Source organism: Oncorhynchus mykiss, chromosome 16 (genome assembly GCF_013265735.2).
Source record: "Oncorhynchus mykiss isolate Arlee chromosome 16, USDA_OmykA_1.1, whole genome shotgun sequence".
In the NCBI taxonomy this organism is placed as follows: domain Eukaryota; kingdom Metazoa; phylum Chordata; class Actinopteri; order Salmoniformes; family Salmonidae; genus Oncorhynchus; species Oncorhynchus mykiss.
This window is the reverse complement of record NC_048580.1, coordinates 26,185,377-26,204,002: the sequence shown is the minus strand read 5'-3', so window position 1 is coordinate 26,204,002 and position 18,626 is coordinate 26,185,377. Positions and strand designations below refer to the sequence as shown.

At 41.5% G+C, this 18,626-nt stretch overlaps 1 protein-coding gene across 1 annotated transcript in view; it reads right to left on the bottom strand.

Annotated features, from left to right (window-relative positions):
• lrp2b (low density lipoprotein receptor-related protein 2b) overlaps positions 1–17,188 on the bottom strand; it is a 94,543-nt gene extending 77,355 nt beyond the window's left edge. Inside the window, exons 1-18 of the mRNA XM_021565420.2 lie at positions 17,179–17,188; positions 16,790–16,927; positions 15,926–16,204; positions 15,289–15,531; positions 12,983–13,105; positions 12,566–12,682; positions 12,093–12,289; positions 11,808–11,988; positions 8,765–9,013; positions 8,252–8,460; positions 7,784–7,968; positions 6,603–6,831; positions 5,512–5,689; positions 4,019–4,147; positions 3,502–3,668; positions 2,463–2,606; positions 2,112–2,221; positions 1,588–1,765 (exon numbers count right to left, since the gene is read on the bottom strand). Of these exons, the coding sequence (XP_021421095.2) occupies positions 1,588–1,765; positions 2,112–2,221; positions 2,463–2,606; positions 3,502–3,668; positions 4,019–4,147; positions 5,512–5,689; positions 6,603–6,831; positions 7,784–7,968; positions 8,252–8,460; positions 8,765–9,013; positions 11,808–11,988; positions 12,093–12,289; positions 12,566–12,682; positions 12,983–13,105; positions 15,289–15,531; positions 15,926–16,204; positions 16,790–16,927; positions 17,179–17,188 (3,066 nt within the window). The remainder of the gene's footprint in view (positions 1–1,587; positions 1,766–2,111; positions 2,222–2,462; positions 2,607–3,501; positions 3,669–4,018; positions 4,148–5,511; positions 5,690–6,602; positions 6,832–7,783; positions 7,969–8,251; positions 8,461–8,764; positions 9,014–11,807; positions 11,989–12,092; positions 12,290–12,565; positions 12,683–12,982; positions 13,106–15,288; positions 15,532–15,925; positions 16,205–16,789; positions 16,928–17,178) is intronic.
• Between the last annotated feature and the right edge of the window lie 1,438 nt (positions 17,189–18,626).

The following is an 18,626-nucleotide window of genomic DNA, read 5'->3' as shown; positions in this document are numbered from 1 at the left end:
TGTCACAGGAAGGCCAAAAAGATCATCAAGAACATCAACCACCCAACCCACGGCCTGTTCTCCCTACCATCATCCAGAAGGCGAGGTCAGTACAGGTGCATCAAAGCTGGGACCGAGAGACTGAAAAACAGCTTCTTTCTCAAGGCCATCAGACTGTTAAATAGCCATCATTAGCCGGCTACCACCCGGTTACTCAACCCTGCACCTTAGAGGCTGCTGCCCTATAGAAATTGACATGGAATAGCTGGCCACTTTAATAATGGAACACTAGTCACTTTAATAATGTTCACATACTGCTTTACTCATCTCATATGTATATACTGTATTCTATTATACTGTATTTTAGTCAATGCCACTCCGACATTGCTCGTCCTAATATTGATATATTTCTTAAAAACCTTTTGTGACTAGGGGGCAGTATTTTTATTTTTGGAAAAATAACGTTCCCGTAGTAAACGGGATATTTTGTCAGGACAAGATGCTAGAATATGCATATAATTTAGCTTAGGATAGAAAACACTCTAAAGTTTCCAAAACTGTAAAAATATTGTCTGTGGGTATAACAGAACTGATATTGCAGGCGAAAGTGTGAGAAAAATCCAATCCGGAAGTGCCTCATGTTTTGAAAGCGCTGCGTTCCAATGCGTCCCTATTGAGCAGTGAATTGGCTATCAACCAGATTACTTTTTCTCCGTATTCCCCAAGGTGTCTACAGCATTGTGATGTAGTTTTACACATTTATGTTGAAGAATAACCGTAAGCGGCTACATTGCGCAACTGGTCACCTGATGGCTCCCAGAGTGATTCTCGCGTAAAATACAGAGGTAGCCATTATTCCAATCGGTCCTACTGAAAAACCAATTGTCCCGGTGGATATATTATCAAATAGATATTTGAAAAACACCTTGAGGATTGATTATAAACAACGTTTGCCATGTTTCTGTCGATATTATGGAGCTAATTCGGGATATTTCTCAGGGCGATTTCTCAGCCAAGCGTAAAGAACAAACGGAGCTATTTCGCCTACAAAAATAATATTTTTGGAAAAAGGGAACATTGGCTATCTAACTGGGAGTCTCGTGAGTGAAAACATCCGAAGCTCATCAAAGGTAAACGATTTAATTTGATTGCTTTTCTGATTTCCGTGACCAAGTTACCTGCTGCTAGCTGGACAAAATGCTATGCTAGGCTATCAATAAACTTACACAAATGCTTGTCTAGCTTTGGCTGTAAAGCATATTTTGAAAATCTGAGATGACAGGGTGATTAACAAAAGGCTAAGCTGTGTCTCAATATATTTCACTTGTGATTTTCATGAATAGGAATATTTTCTAGGGATATTTATGTCCGTTGCGTTATGCTAATTAGTGTCAGTCGATGATGGGGGATGGGGAGTCACTAGAGGTTTTAATTCAATTATTTTACTTTTAGATTTGTGTGTATTGTTGTGAATTGTTAGATAATACTGCACTGTTGGAGCTAGGAACACAAGCATTTCGCTACACCGGTAATAACATCTGCAAATACGTGTATGTGACCAATAAAATTTGATTTGATATATTTGTTTCTGTGTAACTCGGTACCCACCACTCCGGTGCCGGCTACGCCCCAGTACAGCTTGCTCATAGCGATGTCTGCGGTGATGAACCCAATGATCCCCTGGTTGACGGTATAGAGGTTCCTCAGGTTGCCTCCATCCATGTCAGCACTGGCAACCTTAGGAGGTACGCCACTGTCTGTCCCCCGGTCTGTCCAGAACAATTGACTAGCAAGCAGGAAGTCAGAAAGTTCAGTATTAATTAGTAATAGCGTTAGTATTAATCCACTGATGATGACATGGAATGAAGACTAACTAGCAATTCAAAATATGTCTGGTGTTGTCGTTGACTATAACGTTATGAAATGCTTGGTACAATGTTGGTATAAAGTCACATAGATTATTTTACTTCCTAAATAGATCAGTAGCCAACAAACTGTACAGTATCAATACTTGACAATTAAACATGCAGGACGACACACACACACACACAGTACTACTTCTTTGTCAGTATTACATTTATTTAGTTGTATCCTTTGTAACTAGTAATAATGATACACAGATGAGTGTTTACCCTCTGGCTGGGTCCAGGGCTATTCCAATAGGCTCCCCTGCTCCCTCTGGCTTCCCTGTGTTTGTGATGATGGTCTTCCTGTAGAGTTGAACTCCATCCACACGAATGACCTACGGTAGATGAGAAACTTGCTATATCATGTTAAATTAATACATTATAACCACGTTACTACCAACGCAGTTAAAAGACTACATTATGCAAAGTAAAGAGATAGAGTCACAATTAGCATGAAACTACTCAGTTATCATCTCTATATTGGTTCCAGTAACACCTTGAGCCAAGTAATGACATTGTATCTCTACAAAAGCAAGTCAGATATACATCATTTACAATGAGGACATGACACGCTACCTCTATTGCTTTATTAGTTGGATTAGTGTAGTACATCATGCGAGTTATCCAATCAAAAGCCAGACCAGAGGGCGAGCCAATGATTGCAGATGGAGCAAACAGAGTCCTATTGGTTCCATCAGTTTTCACCCTGTAAATGGAGCTCTGCGAGTGGGAGACAGCAAACAATTAACTTATATTAGACTCGAATCCAGACTTGAAATAAGTGAGTTTTGAGGTGTTGGGTTCTAATTTGAAATATCCTTATTCATGTTACCATATTAGAACTGGGTGTACGGAAATCTACTAAGTGAGAGAGGGGAGCCCAGAAAATGTACATTCTGTCAGCACATGTTATTGTCAAATCTCATGTGTCCTATGGAGAGAGAGAAAGAGTAACAGTCTGGTTTCAGTCACTGATAAGGTTGTATAGCCGTGGATTAGGGAGAAGTGAGGAATGTGGGCCGAGGTCAGGTCAGATGTAGTGAGCAGGAACAGTCCTATGACATACACACACAGGAGGCAAGGCCGTGACTACATCCATGAGAGGAATCACTTAAGTTCCTGCCCAGCAATATTGGCTGTCTAGATGTGCAAGAAGTGGACTCTGCCCAGTAGAGGGTATAAATATATGCACTTGTGTAAACATGTATTTGTCTTTTCAGCTGTTGGACCCCGGTGGGTGAATAAACTTGGTTTGAGCTTTTCCCGATTTGTCCGTTTGAGTTTTTACTCTGTTTGTCAGAACCTAACAGGGGCAAATCCTCCTCTGACATCAATGTGTGAGTTAAGCAAGAGTCTAGTTAAGTGTGTGCATATTAAGCTGGGATTCCGCCCTTACAGCATTCAAAATGGTTAAAGTTGCAAGATTCCAGTAACCGTCCCATTTTTTCCCTCAAGAAATCCTGGTTGGAGGATTCCAGATTCTCTGCTTATTCCTGCCCTATTACGGGAATCTCACAACCGGGATTTCTGGAAAACCTGGAAATTTTGCAAAACCAGATTTTTGCAACCCTTAAAATGATAGTGGCTTATTTACTGTGAGCAACTTGTCACTCACCGAGCCCTGCACCCAATAGACAAACTGCTCCTGGTCGTCAAAGTCAATGTCCCGCCCCTGAGTGATGCCAGAGACGGGTGCCATGGCGTTGTTGGAGGGGTCGGCCGGGTCCACAGGGATGCCGAAGATCACAGTCTCCCTCACCACCATCAGGAACGGAGTGTCATCTGAGGTAGAGACAGAGTAGGATAGAAAGGGATGAGGTGGAGTGGAGTGGAGTGGAGTGGAATAGAATATGAAAGAGACAAGCAAGACAGGAAAGCACAATCTACCATTGTTTTTTTCCGATTGGCCTTTGCGAAATCGTTATCTCCATTTATCATGTCATGACAACTACATAACACATTTGCCTTCATACAGGATAGTATAAATCAGAGTGGTACAGAAAACAATACAATTGATTAGGAATAGAAAAAAATCCCTTGTACTGTACTATGACAGCAATAATTAAATCAGGTCAAATAGATGAGTTAAGAGAGATGCTACAAGCCTATCATTAGAGCTGCTGTTAGGGTACCTTTGATGCAGGTGCGCCCATCACTGTTGAGGTTCCAGCCAGACTGGCAGTGGCAGGTGTAGTACCTGGGCCTAAAGCCAGACAGTAGGCAAAGCTGACTGCACAGGTGCTCTGCGCATGGGTTGATTGCTGCATAGTGGAAAACAATGGAACAATCATGTCAATGGAACTATAAAGTCATGCTTTATCCACTACTAGTGCTGAGCGATTAGTGCTTTTTGAGGTCAGTTCGGTTTCGGTTCAATTATTTAAAAATAATCACGGTTTTCGATTTTATATATATACGTATATATATATATATATATATATATATATATATATATATATATATATATATATATATATATATATATTTTTTTTTACTTTAAATGCCTTATGCAATACATTTATGTGGGTTGAATGCTGTAACACAGAATAAAACAATTAATAAAAGTCCAATGATGGTAGTGGCTGCCACATGCTTATTAACCATAATTTATTCACATTACCTTACTTTAATAGAACATTTCAGTTGTTGTGTATATTACATTTGTTTTAGGCTTATTCGATGACTTTATTATTTCATTTCCAAGTCATCATCTCATCTCTATAGAGCTGCTGCCTATGCGGTCTGACAAAATCACTGTTTTAGTAGTTCTTCAAAGTAAATAAGGCTAAATACCAACTATCAACCACATATCATGTATTTTCAGGTAGAGATGCCTCACGAAGCTCTCTATCCCTCTCGCTTGCGCCTTCTTCTGTCACTTCTCTCCATCTCAGACCGGACAATGAGGTGCGCAATGGGTTATGGTTATAGTTAATTATCACATTTTCTGCGCTAAACTACGTTGTCACGTTCGTCGTATAGAGGACACCAAGGCGCAGCCTGATATGAATACATTCTTCTTTTAATAAAGAAAGAACACTAAACAAACTAACAAAACGACCGTGAAGCTATATAGAAGTGCAGAACAGGCAACTAACTACACATAGACAATAACCCACAAAACCAAAATGGTTCCCAATCAGAGACAGCTGTTTATCGTTGTCTCTGATTGGGGATCCTATTTAGGTTGCCATTTTGGTTTTGTGGGTTATTGTCTATGTGTAGTTGCCTGTCAGCACTTGTTATTGTAGCGTCACGGTCGTTTTGTTATAGTTTGTTAAGCGTTCTTTCTTAATTAAAGACGAATGTATTCTGGTCACGCTGTGCGTTGGTCTCCTCGTTATGACGACCGTGACATACGTAGAACTCCCTACTACAACGCACAGTTCAGGCTTGATCTGATTTCTCTAGAGAAACTGTGATTTGCCCTCACCAAAAAAAAAAACGAAATGGAATTCAAATATTTAACAATAACCAGAATGTATTTTAATTGTTCAGCACTATCCACTATAAACAAATGGTAAGTTTGAATGTTTTATGGACGTATTTTGAAAGTTACATGCTGGTTGTTAGAATGTCATCCAGAATTTGTTGGAACAGTACCTACTGTTTGTTTGAATGTTACCTGCTGGTTGTTTGATGGGGTGGTCCATGACAATGCCCATGGGCTGGTAGACGTTGGTGATCACGGTGGTCGTGTTTCCCCCGTGGAACTTGTTGGTCCTCAGGACCTGGTAAGTATAGCGCTCCGACCAGTAGATGTGGTCCTCGAAGATGGTCATACCGTGGGGGTGTTGAAGAACCTACAGAGAGGTAGGGGGAAGGACAGAGTGGGTGAGAAACTGGGATTTATAAAGGAATAAAGGGTGACACTTTACTGAAAACGTGTTCAATCCTTTATTACATGTTATAGTTTGAGCCTTTATAATGTCTTATTATACAACTCATGACAACTTATTACATGTTATAGTTTAGCCTTTATAATGTCTTATTATACAACTTATTACATGTTATAGTTTGAGCCTTTATAATGTCTTATTATACAACTTATTACAACTTATTACATGTTATAGTTTGAGCCTTTATAATGTCTTATTATACAACTTATTACATGTTATAGCTTGAGCCTTTATAATGTCTTATTATACAACTTATTACAACTTATTACATGTTATAGTTTGAGCCTTTATAATGTCTTATTATACAACTTATTACATGTTATAGTTTGAGCCTTTATAATGTCTTATTATACAACTTATTACAACTTATTACATGTTATAGTTTGAGCCTTTATAATGTCTTATTATACAACTTATTACATGTTATAGTTTGAGCCTTTATAATGTCTTATTATACAACTTATTACATGTTATAGTTGGAGCATTTATAATGTCTAATTATACAACTTATTACAACTTATTACATGTTATAGTTTGAGCCTTTATAATGTCTTACTATACAACTTATCATGTATTTATATAGCAGCCACAAACATGAGATGATACTAAGACATTATGAAGGGTCATAAATGCTTATGCTCAAGTCTTACGATACAATGCATTACCATCTGCATTAAGTGTTAACAATGAATGCGATACTGTAGGAAGTAGTGCCAGGAGAACAAATGATTCATGGGCCCTTACAATAAGAATAAGATACTAGTGTACAGTGTCCAGTTTAGGACAACCTCAGCCTGCTAGTTTTACCCATGCTCACCATATCACTGGCCATGACCTGGAAGCGGTTGTTGCCGTTGTAATCGCAGTAGTCGATGTACTTGAGGTAGGCGTCAGCAAAGTAGACCCGGCGCGTGGTGTAGTCCAGGGCCAGACCGTTGGGCCAGTAGAGCTTGGTGGTGACAATGGCCTGTCTCCCGGTGCCGTCCATGTAGGCCGTCTCTATCCTCGGGTTCTGACCCCAGTCTGACCAGAACATTACGTTGGTGCTGGGAAAGGTCAAATGCCAAATCAATTATGATAATTTTTCTGTAACCTTTGCTGTGCTGTGATTGTGCAGTGAATAAGGTAGATGTGGAGAACTCAACAGAGAGAAAGAGAATGCACAATAATGATTCAGAGAACAACATGTAAAGTCAAATGCAGTGGTGCTGGATGATTTAGCAATTCTTTATTTGAAGGGTTCCTAAAAAGGGACAGCATAACACATTCATTAACCATACATAACACATTCATTAACCATACATAGCACATTCATTAACCATACATAGCACATTCATTAACCATACATAGCACATTCATTAACCATACATAGCACATTCATTAACCATACATAACACATTCATTAACCATACATAACACATTAATTAACCATACATAACACATTCATTAACCATACATAGCACATTCATTAACCATACATAACACATTAATGTGAACAAACATAGCACATTCATTAACCATACATAACACATTCATTAACCATACATAACACATTCATTAACCATACATAACACATTCATTAACCATACATACCACATTCATTAACCATACATAACACATTCATTAACCATACATAACACATTCATAAGCAGTAATTAAGTAACTTAAGTCATTCATAATTTGAGCATTTGTTGACAGGAATTTAATGAATTATTGTCTACTGCTCATGAATGTGCTATGTATGGTTAGTGAATGTGCTATGTATGGTTAGTGAATGTGCTATGTATGGTTAATGAATGTGCTATGTATGGTTAATGAATGTGCTATGTATGGTTAATGAATGTGCTATGGATGGTTAATGAATGTGCTATGTATGGTTAATGAATGTGCTATGTATGGTTAATGAATGTGCTTTAAAATCCTTATGTAGGTACCTTTCAGTGCTACTGATCATTCAATCATTGCTGTGTTCCTATGGTTAGCAGTGAAAGGCCTTACTGGTTTCGGGGGTCCAGAGCCAGTCCACGGGGGCTGGTGACGTTCTTGGTGAGGAGAACCTTCCTGAAGCGGCCGTCCAGAGTGGACACCTCGATGTTCTCCATCACCGAGTCGGTCCAGTAAAGGTTCCTCGCCACCCAGTCCACAGCTATGCTCTCCGGTACCATTAGACCAGTGGAGAACACCTAGAACCACAGAAGAACAAAGTGTGGTATATTAGAACACTGTAGACCCTAAGTGGAGTTCAATTTCATGTGCTTGAATTATTGTATTTTGGAGTTTCAGCACGTCATATAGGTCATACTGTTTAATACGGATGAAATATTAAGAATCCTAATAAGGCACAGGATTCTGATGTATGTTAAATAACTATATTTGTTATTAAAAACTGGACGAAGGCTTTTTTTCTTGGAGCAATAACCGAAAAATAACCATTATTCAGCGTGTTCCTAACGTATGTTCTCAGACCTCGCGTCTGTCCGTGCCATTCTGAAAGGAGGTAAAGATCTTCTTCAGCGAGGCGTCGGCCCAGTAGATTCTGCTGGTCAAGCGGTCAAAGTCAACGGTCACGATGTCGGAACCGCTGACCACAGGGTGGATGAGGGGCGGTTGGAGGTTGACTTTGTTGGAGATGATCTGACTGCGCTTGGCAACTAGGAGCGTGGCTGCTGTGGTGTCTGCGGGTAAACAAATAAATAGTAAGTACAAGAAAAGTATTTCACAATAGATTAGAGGGAGTTAGAGTTTAGGTTAATACAAATATATTGTAATAACAAATATTTGCTAACATTACATGGCAAATGTTTTTCCATAACAATATCTTTCTTTGTATTCGCCAATAAAAACTATTGGGATTTGTTTTTTTACTGTAATGTCAAAATAATCACATCACTTTCACCTCAAAATTATAAAGATAAATGTATTCTGTCGAAGTGCAAATAGCAATGAACGAACAGCTCAAATGTCAGGTTGCTCCCTTACCGGTGGCTTTGCAGGAGCGACTATCGGCCTCTAGCAGGTAGCCGTCTGAGCAGGAGCAGCGGAAGGAGCCTCTCTCGTTGTAGCACTGCTGGCTACACCAGCCTGGGATAGAACACTCGTCGATGTCGTCGCAGGTCTTGGAGTCGTTGAGGAGCTGGTAGCCTGGTTGACAGGTACACTCTGCTCCGAAAGGACCCTGGATACAGCCGTCACTGCAGCCCCCGTTGTTCAATGCGCAGTCCTCCTGGTCTATGGAGGGAACAAACATGGAGGCATGTTTATTGGTTCGCCTGCTCAGGGACAGTAGAGATAAATGACTCGTTTAGCTAAATCTAGTACAATGCATCACATTTCTCCTTGAGAGTTATGTTTTAATTACAGTATATGTGTCACTGTTAAATAAACGTAATATTTAAACATATTAAATGTTAGACCAAAAGTATCTGGACACCTGCTCGTGGAACATCTCATTCTAAAATCATGGGCATTAATATGGAGTTGGTCCCCTTGTGCTGCTCTAACAGCCTCCACTCTTCTGGGACGGCTTTCCACTAGATGTTGGAACATTGCTGCGGGGACTTGCTTCCATTCAATCACAAGAGCATTAGTAAGGTCAGGCACTGGTGTTGGGCGATTAGGCCTGGCTCGCTGTCGGCGTTCCAATTCATCCCAAATGTGTTCGATCAGGTTGAGGTCAGGGCACTACGCAGGCCAGTCAAGTTCTTCCACGCAGATCGACAAATCATTTCTGTATGGACCTCACTATGTGCACAGGGGCATTGTCATGCTGAAACAGGAAAGGGTCTTTCCCAAACTGTTGACACAAAGTTGGAAGCACAGAATCGTCTAGAATGTCATTGTATGCTGTAGTGTTAAAATTCCCCTTCACTGGAACTAAGGGGCCTAGCCCGAACCATGAAAAACAGCCCCAGACCATTACTCCTCGTCCACCAAACTTTACAGTTTGCACTATACATTCGGGCAGGTATCATTCTCCTGGCATCTGCCAAACGCAGATTCTTACATCAGACTGCCAGATGGTGAAGAGTGATTCATCACTCCAGAGAACGTGTTTCCACCACTCCAGCCGTCGCTTGGCTTTGCGCATGGTGATCTTAGGCTTGTGTGCAGCTGCTCAGCAATGGAAACCCATTTCATGAAGCTCCCAATGAACAGTTATTGTGCTGACGTTGCTTCCAGATGCAGTTTGGAACTCGGCAGGGAGTGATGCAACCGAGGACAGACCATTTTTACGCGCTTCAGCAATCGGCGGTCCCGTTCTGTGAGCTTGTGTGGCCTACCACTTTGCTGCTGAGCCGTTGATTCTCCTAGAAGTTTCTGCTTCACAATAACAGCACTTACAGCTGACCGTGGCAGCTCTAGCAGGGCAGAAATTAGACAAACTGACTTGTTGGAAAGGTGGCATCGTATGACGGTGAAACGTCACTGAAAAAGTCACAGAGCTCTTCAGAAAGGCCATTCTACTGCCAATGTTTGTCTATGGAGATTGCATGGCGGTGTGCTCGGTTTATACACCTGTCAGCAATGGGTGTGGCTGAAATAGCCAAATCCACTAATTTGAAGGGGTGTCCACATACTTCTGCATATAGAGTGTATGTTGTCACATGTTAAAGTCACGCTAGTACCACTACTACTTATTGCATGGCGCCCTCACCTAAAATGGACAGACTTAAACAAGTCTTCACTCAACATCCATGACCATTTTAAAAATGTATATCACATGTCAATCTTAACATCAACATTTGAGGCGCTTCTCCAGCGTGCCATTGGCCATCGAAGGTGAGCATTTACCCACTGAAGTTGGTTACTACGCCGAACTGCAGTCAGGTCGAGATCCTGGGAGGACAACGAGCACGCAGATGAGCTTCTCTGAGACAACTTTGTGCAGAAATGATTTGGCTGTCCAAACCCACAGTTTCATCAACTGTCGGGGGTGGCTGGTCTCAGACGATCCTGCAGGTGAAGAAGCCAGATGTAGAGGTCCTGGGCTGCCGTGGTTACATGTGGTCTGCGGTTGTGATTCTCTAAAACGACGTTGGAGACGCCTTATGGTAGAGAAATTAACATAAAATTATCTGCCAACAGCTCTGGTGGATATTCCTGCAGCATGCCAATTGCATGCTCCCTCAAAACTTTGTGGCATTGTGTTGTGTGACCGAAATGCACATTTTAGAGTGGCCTTTTGTTGTGCCCAGCACAAGGTGCACCTGTGTAATGACCATGCTGATTAATCAGATTCTTATGATATGACACAGCTTTTAGGTGGATGGATCGTTTTGGCAAAGGAGAAATGCTCAATAAAAGGGATGTATTTGAATCTGTGTGCAACATTTTAGAGAAAAAAAGCTTATGGAACATTTCTGGGATCTTTTATTTCAGGTCACGAAACAAGGGACCAACACGTTAATATTATTGTTCAGTATAGTAGTGAGTTGTAGTTTCCAACAGGCATTTGTTCTACATAGTTTAGCACAGAAAACGTGGTAATGTTGATTTTGTTTTCAATTGAATTAACTACAATGACCATGCTCCATTGCGAGTCTACCTGTGCAGTCTGTGTGGGGCAGACACTTAGAGAGAGAGAAAAGACAGAAGAATGCACAAATAAAACAAATTTAATGCACACAACTGAAATATTTTATAAAAGTAATGTGAATAAAGGATGGTTAATATTACGTATAAAAGTCATATCGCTTAGTGATAAGCAGTAATGGGCTGTCACTACCCTCATGGGACTTGAATTAGTACGTATATTCTGTGTTGTTACAGCATTCAACCCACATAATGCATAGTGCATTTAATGTAAAAAAATATTTTTTTTTTTTAATAATCTAACCGAAACCGAACCAAACTCAAAAAGCATTCATCTCTCATTACTACCTTCAGGTCAAAACCTTGCACAATAACATTGCGGGAGCACTCAACAGTGTGCAAGCATCTTTCTTAATGACTTCACTTGTGTACCTGAAAGTTATTACATGTCATACACTACTTCTAAACTAGAAACGTCCTTGTCACTCACTGCAGAGGGGTGACTCATCAGCTCCATTGGGACAGTCCCGCTGTCCGTCGCACACCTTCCCCAGGACGATGCACACCTGGTCGGTGGGGCACAGCCAATGGCCCGAGGGGCACATGAAAGGAGGCGTGGGGCAGTTCTGCTCATCGCTCATGTCCCTGCAGTCGTTGTCGCCGTCGCACACCTGATAATAACAATGTCCACGATGGAAACAAGTCGATACACTCACGTGCATGTAAAATTTGTCCAATCAAATGAATTAATTCATTCACCCATCCACTCACTCACCCAGCTCGGAGAGATGCAGTTGCCGTTGGCGCACTGGAAATAGTTGATGTGGCATGTTACAGGCGGGCACGAGTTGTGTTCGTCCGAGCCGTCCTCGCAGTCGTGATGCCCGTCACACTCCCACTCGTCGGGCACGCACAGGCCGTCCGTCTGGCACTGGAACTCATCATTGTGGCAGAGGCCAGGTCCTCGCGTGGCTGCAGACGTAAGAAATTAACACATTGACTGAGGAGTCCATAAAGGATATTGGAGGGCTGAATGTGATACAATTAATATACGATTCAATCTCAGATGAGCACAAATATTTGGCTTGATAAGTCCTTGCAATAAAATTCAAACACAGCCATACTCAAAGTTAGGAAGTATTAAGCAATTATTTTTCCTACGGGAAAAACAAAACTGAATTTGTCATATGACTCGAAATCTGAGTCAACTCAGGATGATGGTACAGGAAGCGGGTAGAGTCGACTTACGGCAGCCGCTCTCATCCGATTGGTCCCTACAGTCAAAGACCCCGTCGCAGTGGTAGATGCTACTGACACAATGGTCACCACTGGCACAGGCAAACTCATAGGATGAACAGGAGAACTCTGAGAGGAGTGGAAGAGAAGAGGAGGTGTGGTAAAGGAGAAGAGGGAAAGGGGATTTGTGAGGGGAGGAGAAGGGAGAGTAGGAAAATGAGGCAAAAAAGAGCATAGTTGAGAAATAGAAAGGGTGGGGGAAAACAGTGCACAATATTGCAAAATACAAAACTTAGATTAACAAGAGTACTTAACGAAATAGACGCTTATTAAAAAGAAATAGAAGCTTATTGAATAGAACTAATTCTCTCTTATGCATCCCAGTGGCAGAGCACACAGAGGAGGATAGTCTTAGATTACTCATCGTACCACAGTCCTTCTCATCGGAGCCATCCATACAGTCCTGGTCTCCGTCACACACGTAGGAGCTGTAGATGCAGCGGTGGTCGGGACAGAAGAAGTACCCAGGCTCACACGTAGCGATGGTCCCGTCTGTCAGAAGAGACAGAGCAGGGTTTTTTCTGAATCAAAACGGGGCTTAGGTGGTCGACGTGACACGGGTGTGGCAGGGGGCACAGTTGGCCCATCGACACGGCTGAATTTTAGATACATTTCAGAGGCCTCCCATCTTGGCGGTAAAGATTGTTAGTTAAAATATATAGGTCCATTATATTTTCTACATACTTCATATCTGGTATAGTCGTTTAAAGGTGCATTATGCGGAAATCGCTCTGCCATTTCCTGGTTGCGAAAATTCAAATAGTTCGCCTAATTTCAGTTTATGGGACAAAACAAGCAAGTATAGTGTAGAGAATCATCGTACCATCTAAACCCCTGTGAAATATATTTTCCATAACCAAAAATATAGCATTTTCAGCTGTTTGAAGCTGGTGTACAAAATCGAAAGTAAAAGCACACATAGAACAGATCTACCGCTTCTTAGACTTGCTTTCAATGAGAATGACAGATCTATAATTCACATGTCTATGTTAATTTGGTGGGTCGCCTCCAAAAGTTACATATTGCATCTTTAAGTTTACATTAAAAGTGTTTTTCCATCCCGGGAAAAATCTCAGCCCCAAAAAAGTTTAAACAGTTTGGACTTAAAGACAACCTGAAAAAAGGCCCGTCCACGGATTTCAATGGCAGAACAATCCCTGACAGATTTATTAAGACAGAGGTCAATCCTTATAGTTCACATTTTAGTTTATTTAAAAAAAAATGTAACTATCCTTTTAACATCATGTCTGTTTGCTAAAGGTATGAGAGGATAAAGGATTGAGAAATGAGAAGTTAGGACTTGATGAGTCTGCCCCTTCAAATAAATAAAATAACACACAAATCAACAATGTAGTTCAGTACAATTCCGCAAGGCAATCATATACTGTGAAATATTTTCCTGGCTACCCAAATTCCTTGCTCCGTCCAAACGCTACGCCAACGGATGTTCATTTCTTGTCCGCAATGAGTCTGGATCTAAGTACCTCCCTGACCATTTCTACAACGCAAACACATTCTAACCCTTCTGATTGGTCCCGGAAACAGATGGGTCCGGCCAGAGTCAGAAGTTGAACACACCTAGGTAAACGCTTAATTTAGAAAATTCATCATTGGCTTTGGTACACTGATTGGTTAGCGATGATCCAATCGCTGATTCATTGGTTTTGTACAACACCCCTCATTTTGACATCAACACAAACGACTTCAATGATGGCAGTCTCAGATTTAAGTATGTCGCGAACATGTAGCAGCGGAAGAATTCCGATTGAGTCGTCAGGCAAGTAAACATATCCCTAGTCAAATAATCCTATAGGATTTGAATTTAAAAAATCATATTAGAATCCAATACAAAATCCTATCATATTTTGGAACCTATCCTATATGATTTTATCTAATTCTGATTTTTTATTGGATTCTTGTATTGTGTTACTGTAGGTAAATGTATTTTATTTCTACATATAAGAAATGTAAAGTTGCTGTGCATTCTATAGGGAAACCCCCTACATTCTTGTGTTATTGTAACATTGTACATTGTATTGTATGTCACATTGTAATGTCTCATTCATAGACAAGTTGCATGAATAAGAATCAATTCAAATAACTGAGAGTTTTGTCGAAAAAGGTGCGCTGTTCTGGTGGTCATAACTCAAATGAACACACTTGGTCCTCGCCCATATTGTGGTGGTGAATAAAACAGAAATGAATATAGAACTGTTGTTTCCCATCAACTAAAAATGTGGTCAATTACATTATTTCATTGTACTGGAACACATGAGAACAAACTATAACTTAATGTGTTAAATTAAGAAAACACTTCTGATTGGGGTGACAAAATCCTACAAAACCTATAGGATCTACTATGATTACTTTGGATTGCCAATAGGAAAAAGGTAGCCCAATAAGGATTCCAATAGGATTATGACAGTTGACACAAAATCCAATAGGATTGTGTTAATCCCATAGGATCCAATAGGATTGCTTTTGATTTCCAATAGGAAAAAAGTAGTGCAATAGGATTCCAACAGGAATCTGATAGAGGTGACAAAATCCTATAGGATTCGAATAGAAAAATCACTAGTCCTAGGATGTTTTGACTAGGGATACACTTAAGTAACAGTAGGTGTATAAAACTCTATCCGCCACTAACAATCCTGGCCCCTCCCACTTTTACTCACTGCAGTTTCTCTCATCCGAGCCATCGCTGCAGTCCTTGTCGGCATCACACGTCCAGGCTTTGGGGATGCATCTGCTGCCGTCAGTGCAGGCGAACTGTTCTGAACTGCAGGTGAACGGCAGACGTGTGGGGCAGTCAACCTCGTCTGAGCCATCGCCACAGTCTTCGTGGCCGTCACAGCGCCAGCCGGACAGGATGCAGTGCTTGTTCTCGCAGGTGAACGCCCACGGGGAGCAGGTCATGCCTGGTAAACAGGTAAAGGAAGGAGACGAGGAAAGAAGCATGAAGAGGAGGACATTAGGTCAAACTTGTTGGGTTGTCTGTGTTTGTTTGCTTTTGGAGCAAGATAGGATACAGTTACATGATGCTGATTATCTCACACACAAATGTGTTTTCTATGTTAACACAACACTTTTGACACCCGCTCGTACAGTTTTCATTATTTCACATAAACACACACACACTAATGAAAACCACAAACGATCTTGCACAAGTACGTTCGCACACTCCCACTCAAACACAAAATGCCTCCACTGTCCCCCACTCATAGAGATCTAAAACAAAAGAATCCCTGACCGAGATGGCCTCCGTTTTAGTCACATTGCCAGGATGCTAAACGTGTATTCTAGTGCCACCACCTGTGTCAGTGCAGTTGGCCTCATCCGTCTGGTCCATGCAGTCTTTAACCCCGTCGCAGCGGTACGAGTCGGGCATGCAGCGGCCCCCGTCGCAGGGGAAGGAGTAGTCTCCGCAGCTGGTGTCTATAGGGGGTTCTGAGTCGTCCTTCACACAGTCCCTCTGGTTCTCCTGGAGCTTCATGCCGTAGGGGCAGCCACACACGCGGCTAGAGGAGGGCGCGGGGAAGCAGAAGTGGCTGCAGCGGCCATTTGGCACCATGTTGCACCGGCTGTTGAACACTTTGAGGCAGAGAGGATGCAACACAGAAAGACGAGAAACAGATGTGGAGAAAAGATGTGCAAAAAAAAAAAAAGACATGCAGAAACATATTTGGGTCTTTTAATAAAACGCATGTATTATTTTATTATTAGAAAGAGAGAGAAATAGTGTCTGGTTCATAACACCCAGAGGAAATGCTGCAGAACAATGTCAAACGCTTTTTATAAGCACAAATCAATACAGCAATGTCTGTGTTTAACTTGTGTGACTTGAGGCTCGGTTGATTTTTAAAAGAACAATGGTAAAAGACACAGCACAGCTGTAGTTTAGCAGTGCATGAAGATAAGCCCTTCTTTCACCAGCCCCCTAACTAGGGATATAGTGGTAAAAAAAAAAAACAAGGCGGTTTAACCGAACGGCAGTATTAAATTAGCATCAGCATTTAGGTTACTCGCGAAATGTCATCTCTACTAGCCTGGGTACCAGTCTTTTTTTAGCTAACATTACACTCCTTACCACTCGTGTCATTTGTTGCTAATTTTGTGTACTAGGTGCATCAACTCTATCCACAAAACACTTTGTAAAATTGCTTATTTTTCACTCACTGCCATGAAGGTCAGCTGTGTAAGCCTTGACACTCAGGATTCCGGAGATTCCCTTTCGGATAGGGGTAATTTCACCCCCGTCCCTCTTCCGCATCCGGAACACTGACCTGGTCCTCGAGTCTGACACAAACAGGTAATCTGGAGAGAGAGAGAGAGAAATTACGGGATAAAGGAAAGACAACAAACTTAGTGGCATGTGGGAAAATACATTCATTTCACAGGTAGATGTGTCAGAGCTGTTGCAAAATCGTGCTATGTAGTTTAATTATTTTTTTAATCTGAATGTCAATTATCCAGAAATATAGCTACAAGTAGCAATTCCAGGGGCCAAGCACGCAATAGCCACATTTAAGATACCATGTGGTCAATCGGAGGGACCTTGGAGTGACCTTCTATCATTGTGCAAAGTTTCGTGACAAAAGACCAGGTGGTTATGTAGTGTTATCGAATCGTATAGGGAGAGTAGCAGCATTTTATTAAAAAAAATCTATTCCCCCACACGATCGCGTTGGACAAAAAGCCTAATTTGCAGAAATCTAATAGGCAGAGTTTATAGGTCCTTATGTGAAACGTTTTTGTCTATCATGAGGAGATGCATATGTATAAACATTACATGACTGTTGGTCAAACAGGGCAAGAGACATGTTTGTTCAAAGTTTGGTAGGGGACAAAAACATTCTGAAAATCTAATGGGCAGAGCTGATTTTTAGTTAACTAGGCAAATCAGTTAAGAACAAAATGACAATGACGGCCTACCCCGGCCAAACCCGGACGATGCTGGTCAATTGTGCGCCGCCCTATGGGACTCCCGATCACGGCCGGTGTGATACAGCCCGGGATCGAACCAGGGTCTGTAGTGACACCTCTAGCACTGAGATGCGGTGCCTTAGACTTGGGAACCTTAAAACCAATACTGTAGGATCTTACGGGAACATGTTACTCATGAGGGTTCTGCATGTATGTATAACATTTCATGGCTGTAGCTCAAACGGGACAGGAGATATGCTCGTTCAAAGATTTCAAATGATTACTATGGCACCCCACTTGGGCCAATCAGTGTAATCTTGTAAATGTCAGATCTTCATGGCAAGACTCACTTGTAACCCACATGTAAACATCTTAACATGTAAATGTACGTGCAGTTCAATTCACAGTTACACAAATAAAGATAAGAGTCATTGGCTCATCCGACTGTGCCCACCTGCATGGATAGTGATGGAGAAGGGTTGAGTGATCTGCCCGATGTTGGAGAACTTCTGTCTGTCGTACCCGTCAATGCCCACGTGGCCTATCTGGTCTAGAAGGGCATCCGCCCAATACAGCCTGTCATTCCTGCCAACCGGAACCAAGTCAGAAGAGATCAGGTTGTTATTTAGGCGCCGAATCATCACAGGAATCAGCTATGCGTCTTTACATGGATGAGACAAGTATTCCTGTGACATGCTAGCAGAGATCTTATCAATTCCATATACAGTTCCAGTTGTTTTAAAAAAAACATGTCAACGGACTAAAATTGTGAAGGAAGCGCCCATTACTATAAGAGCTGGAGTGAAATCTTAGGGGACGACCGGCAATTCTCTGAAAAGTGTGCATTCGTGTACTCTCCCCCTTACATTTAAAAGCATTGGATTGGTAAAGGCATGGGCTAGGGGCAGTTTCCACTTTACTTCGTATACCAGTCCTTTCCTTTTAAATCCACAAAGGGACGTCTTCATCGGCAATCACTTCGAGTCGAGTATGATTGGGCAGAAGGGTGGACAATTTGGACGCATAGAAACAACTAAACAAACAGATGTGTATAGTATTCCTTCTTACATGTAGTCAATAGTGAGTCCGT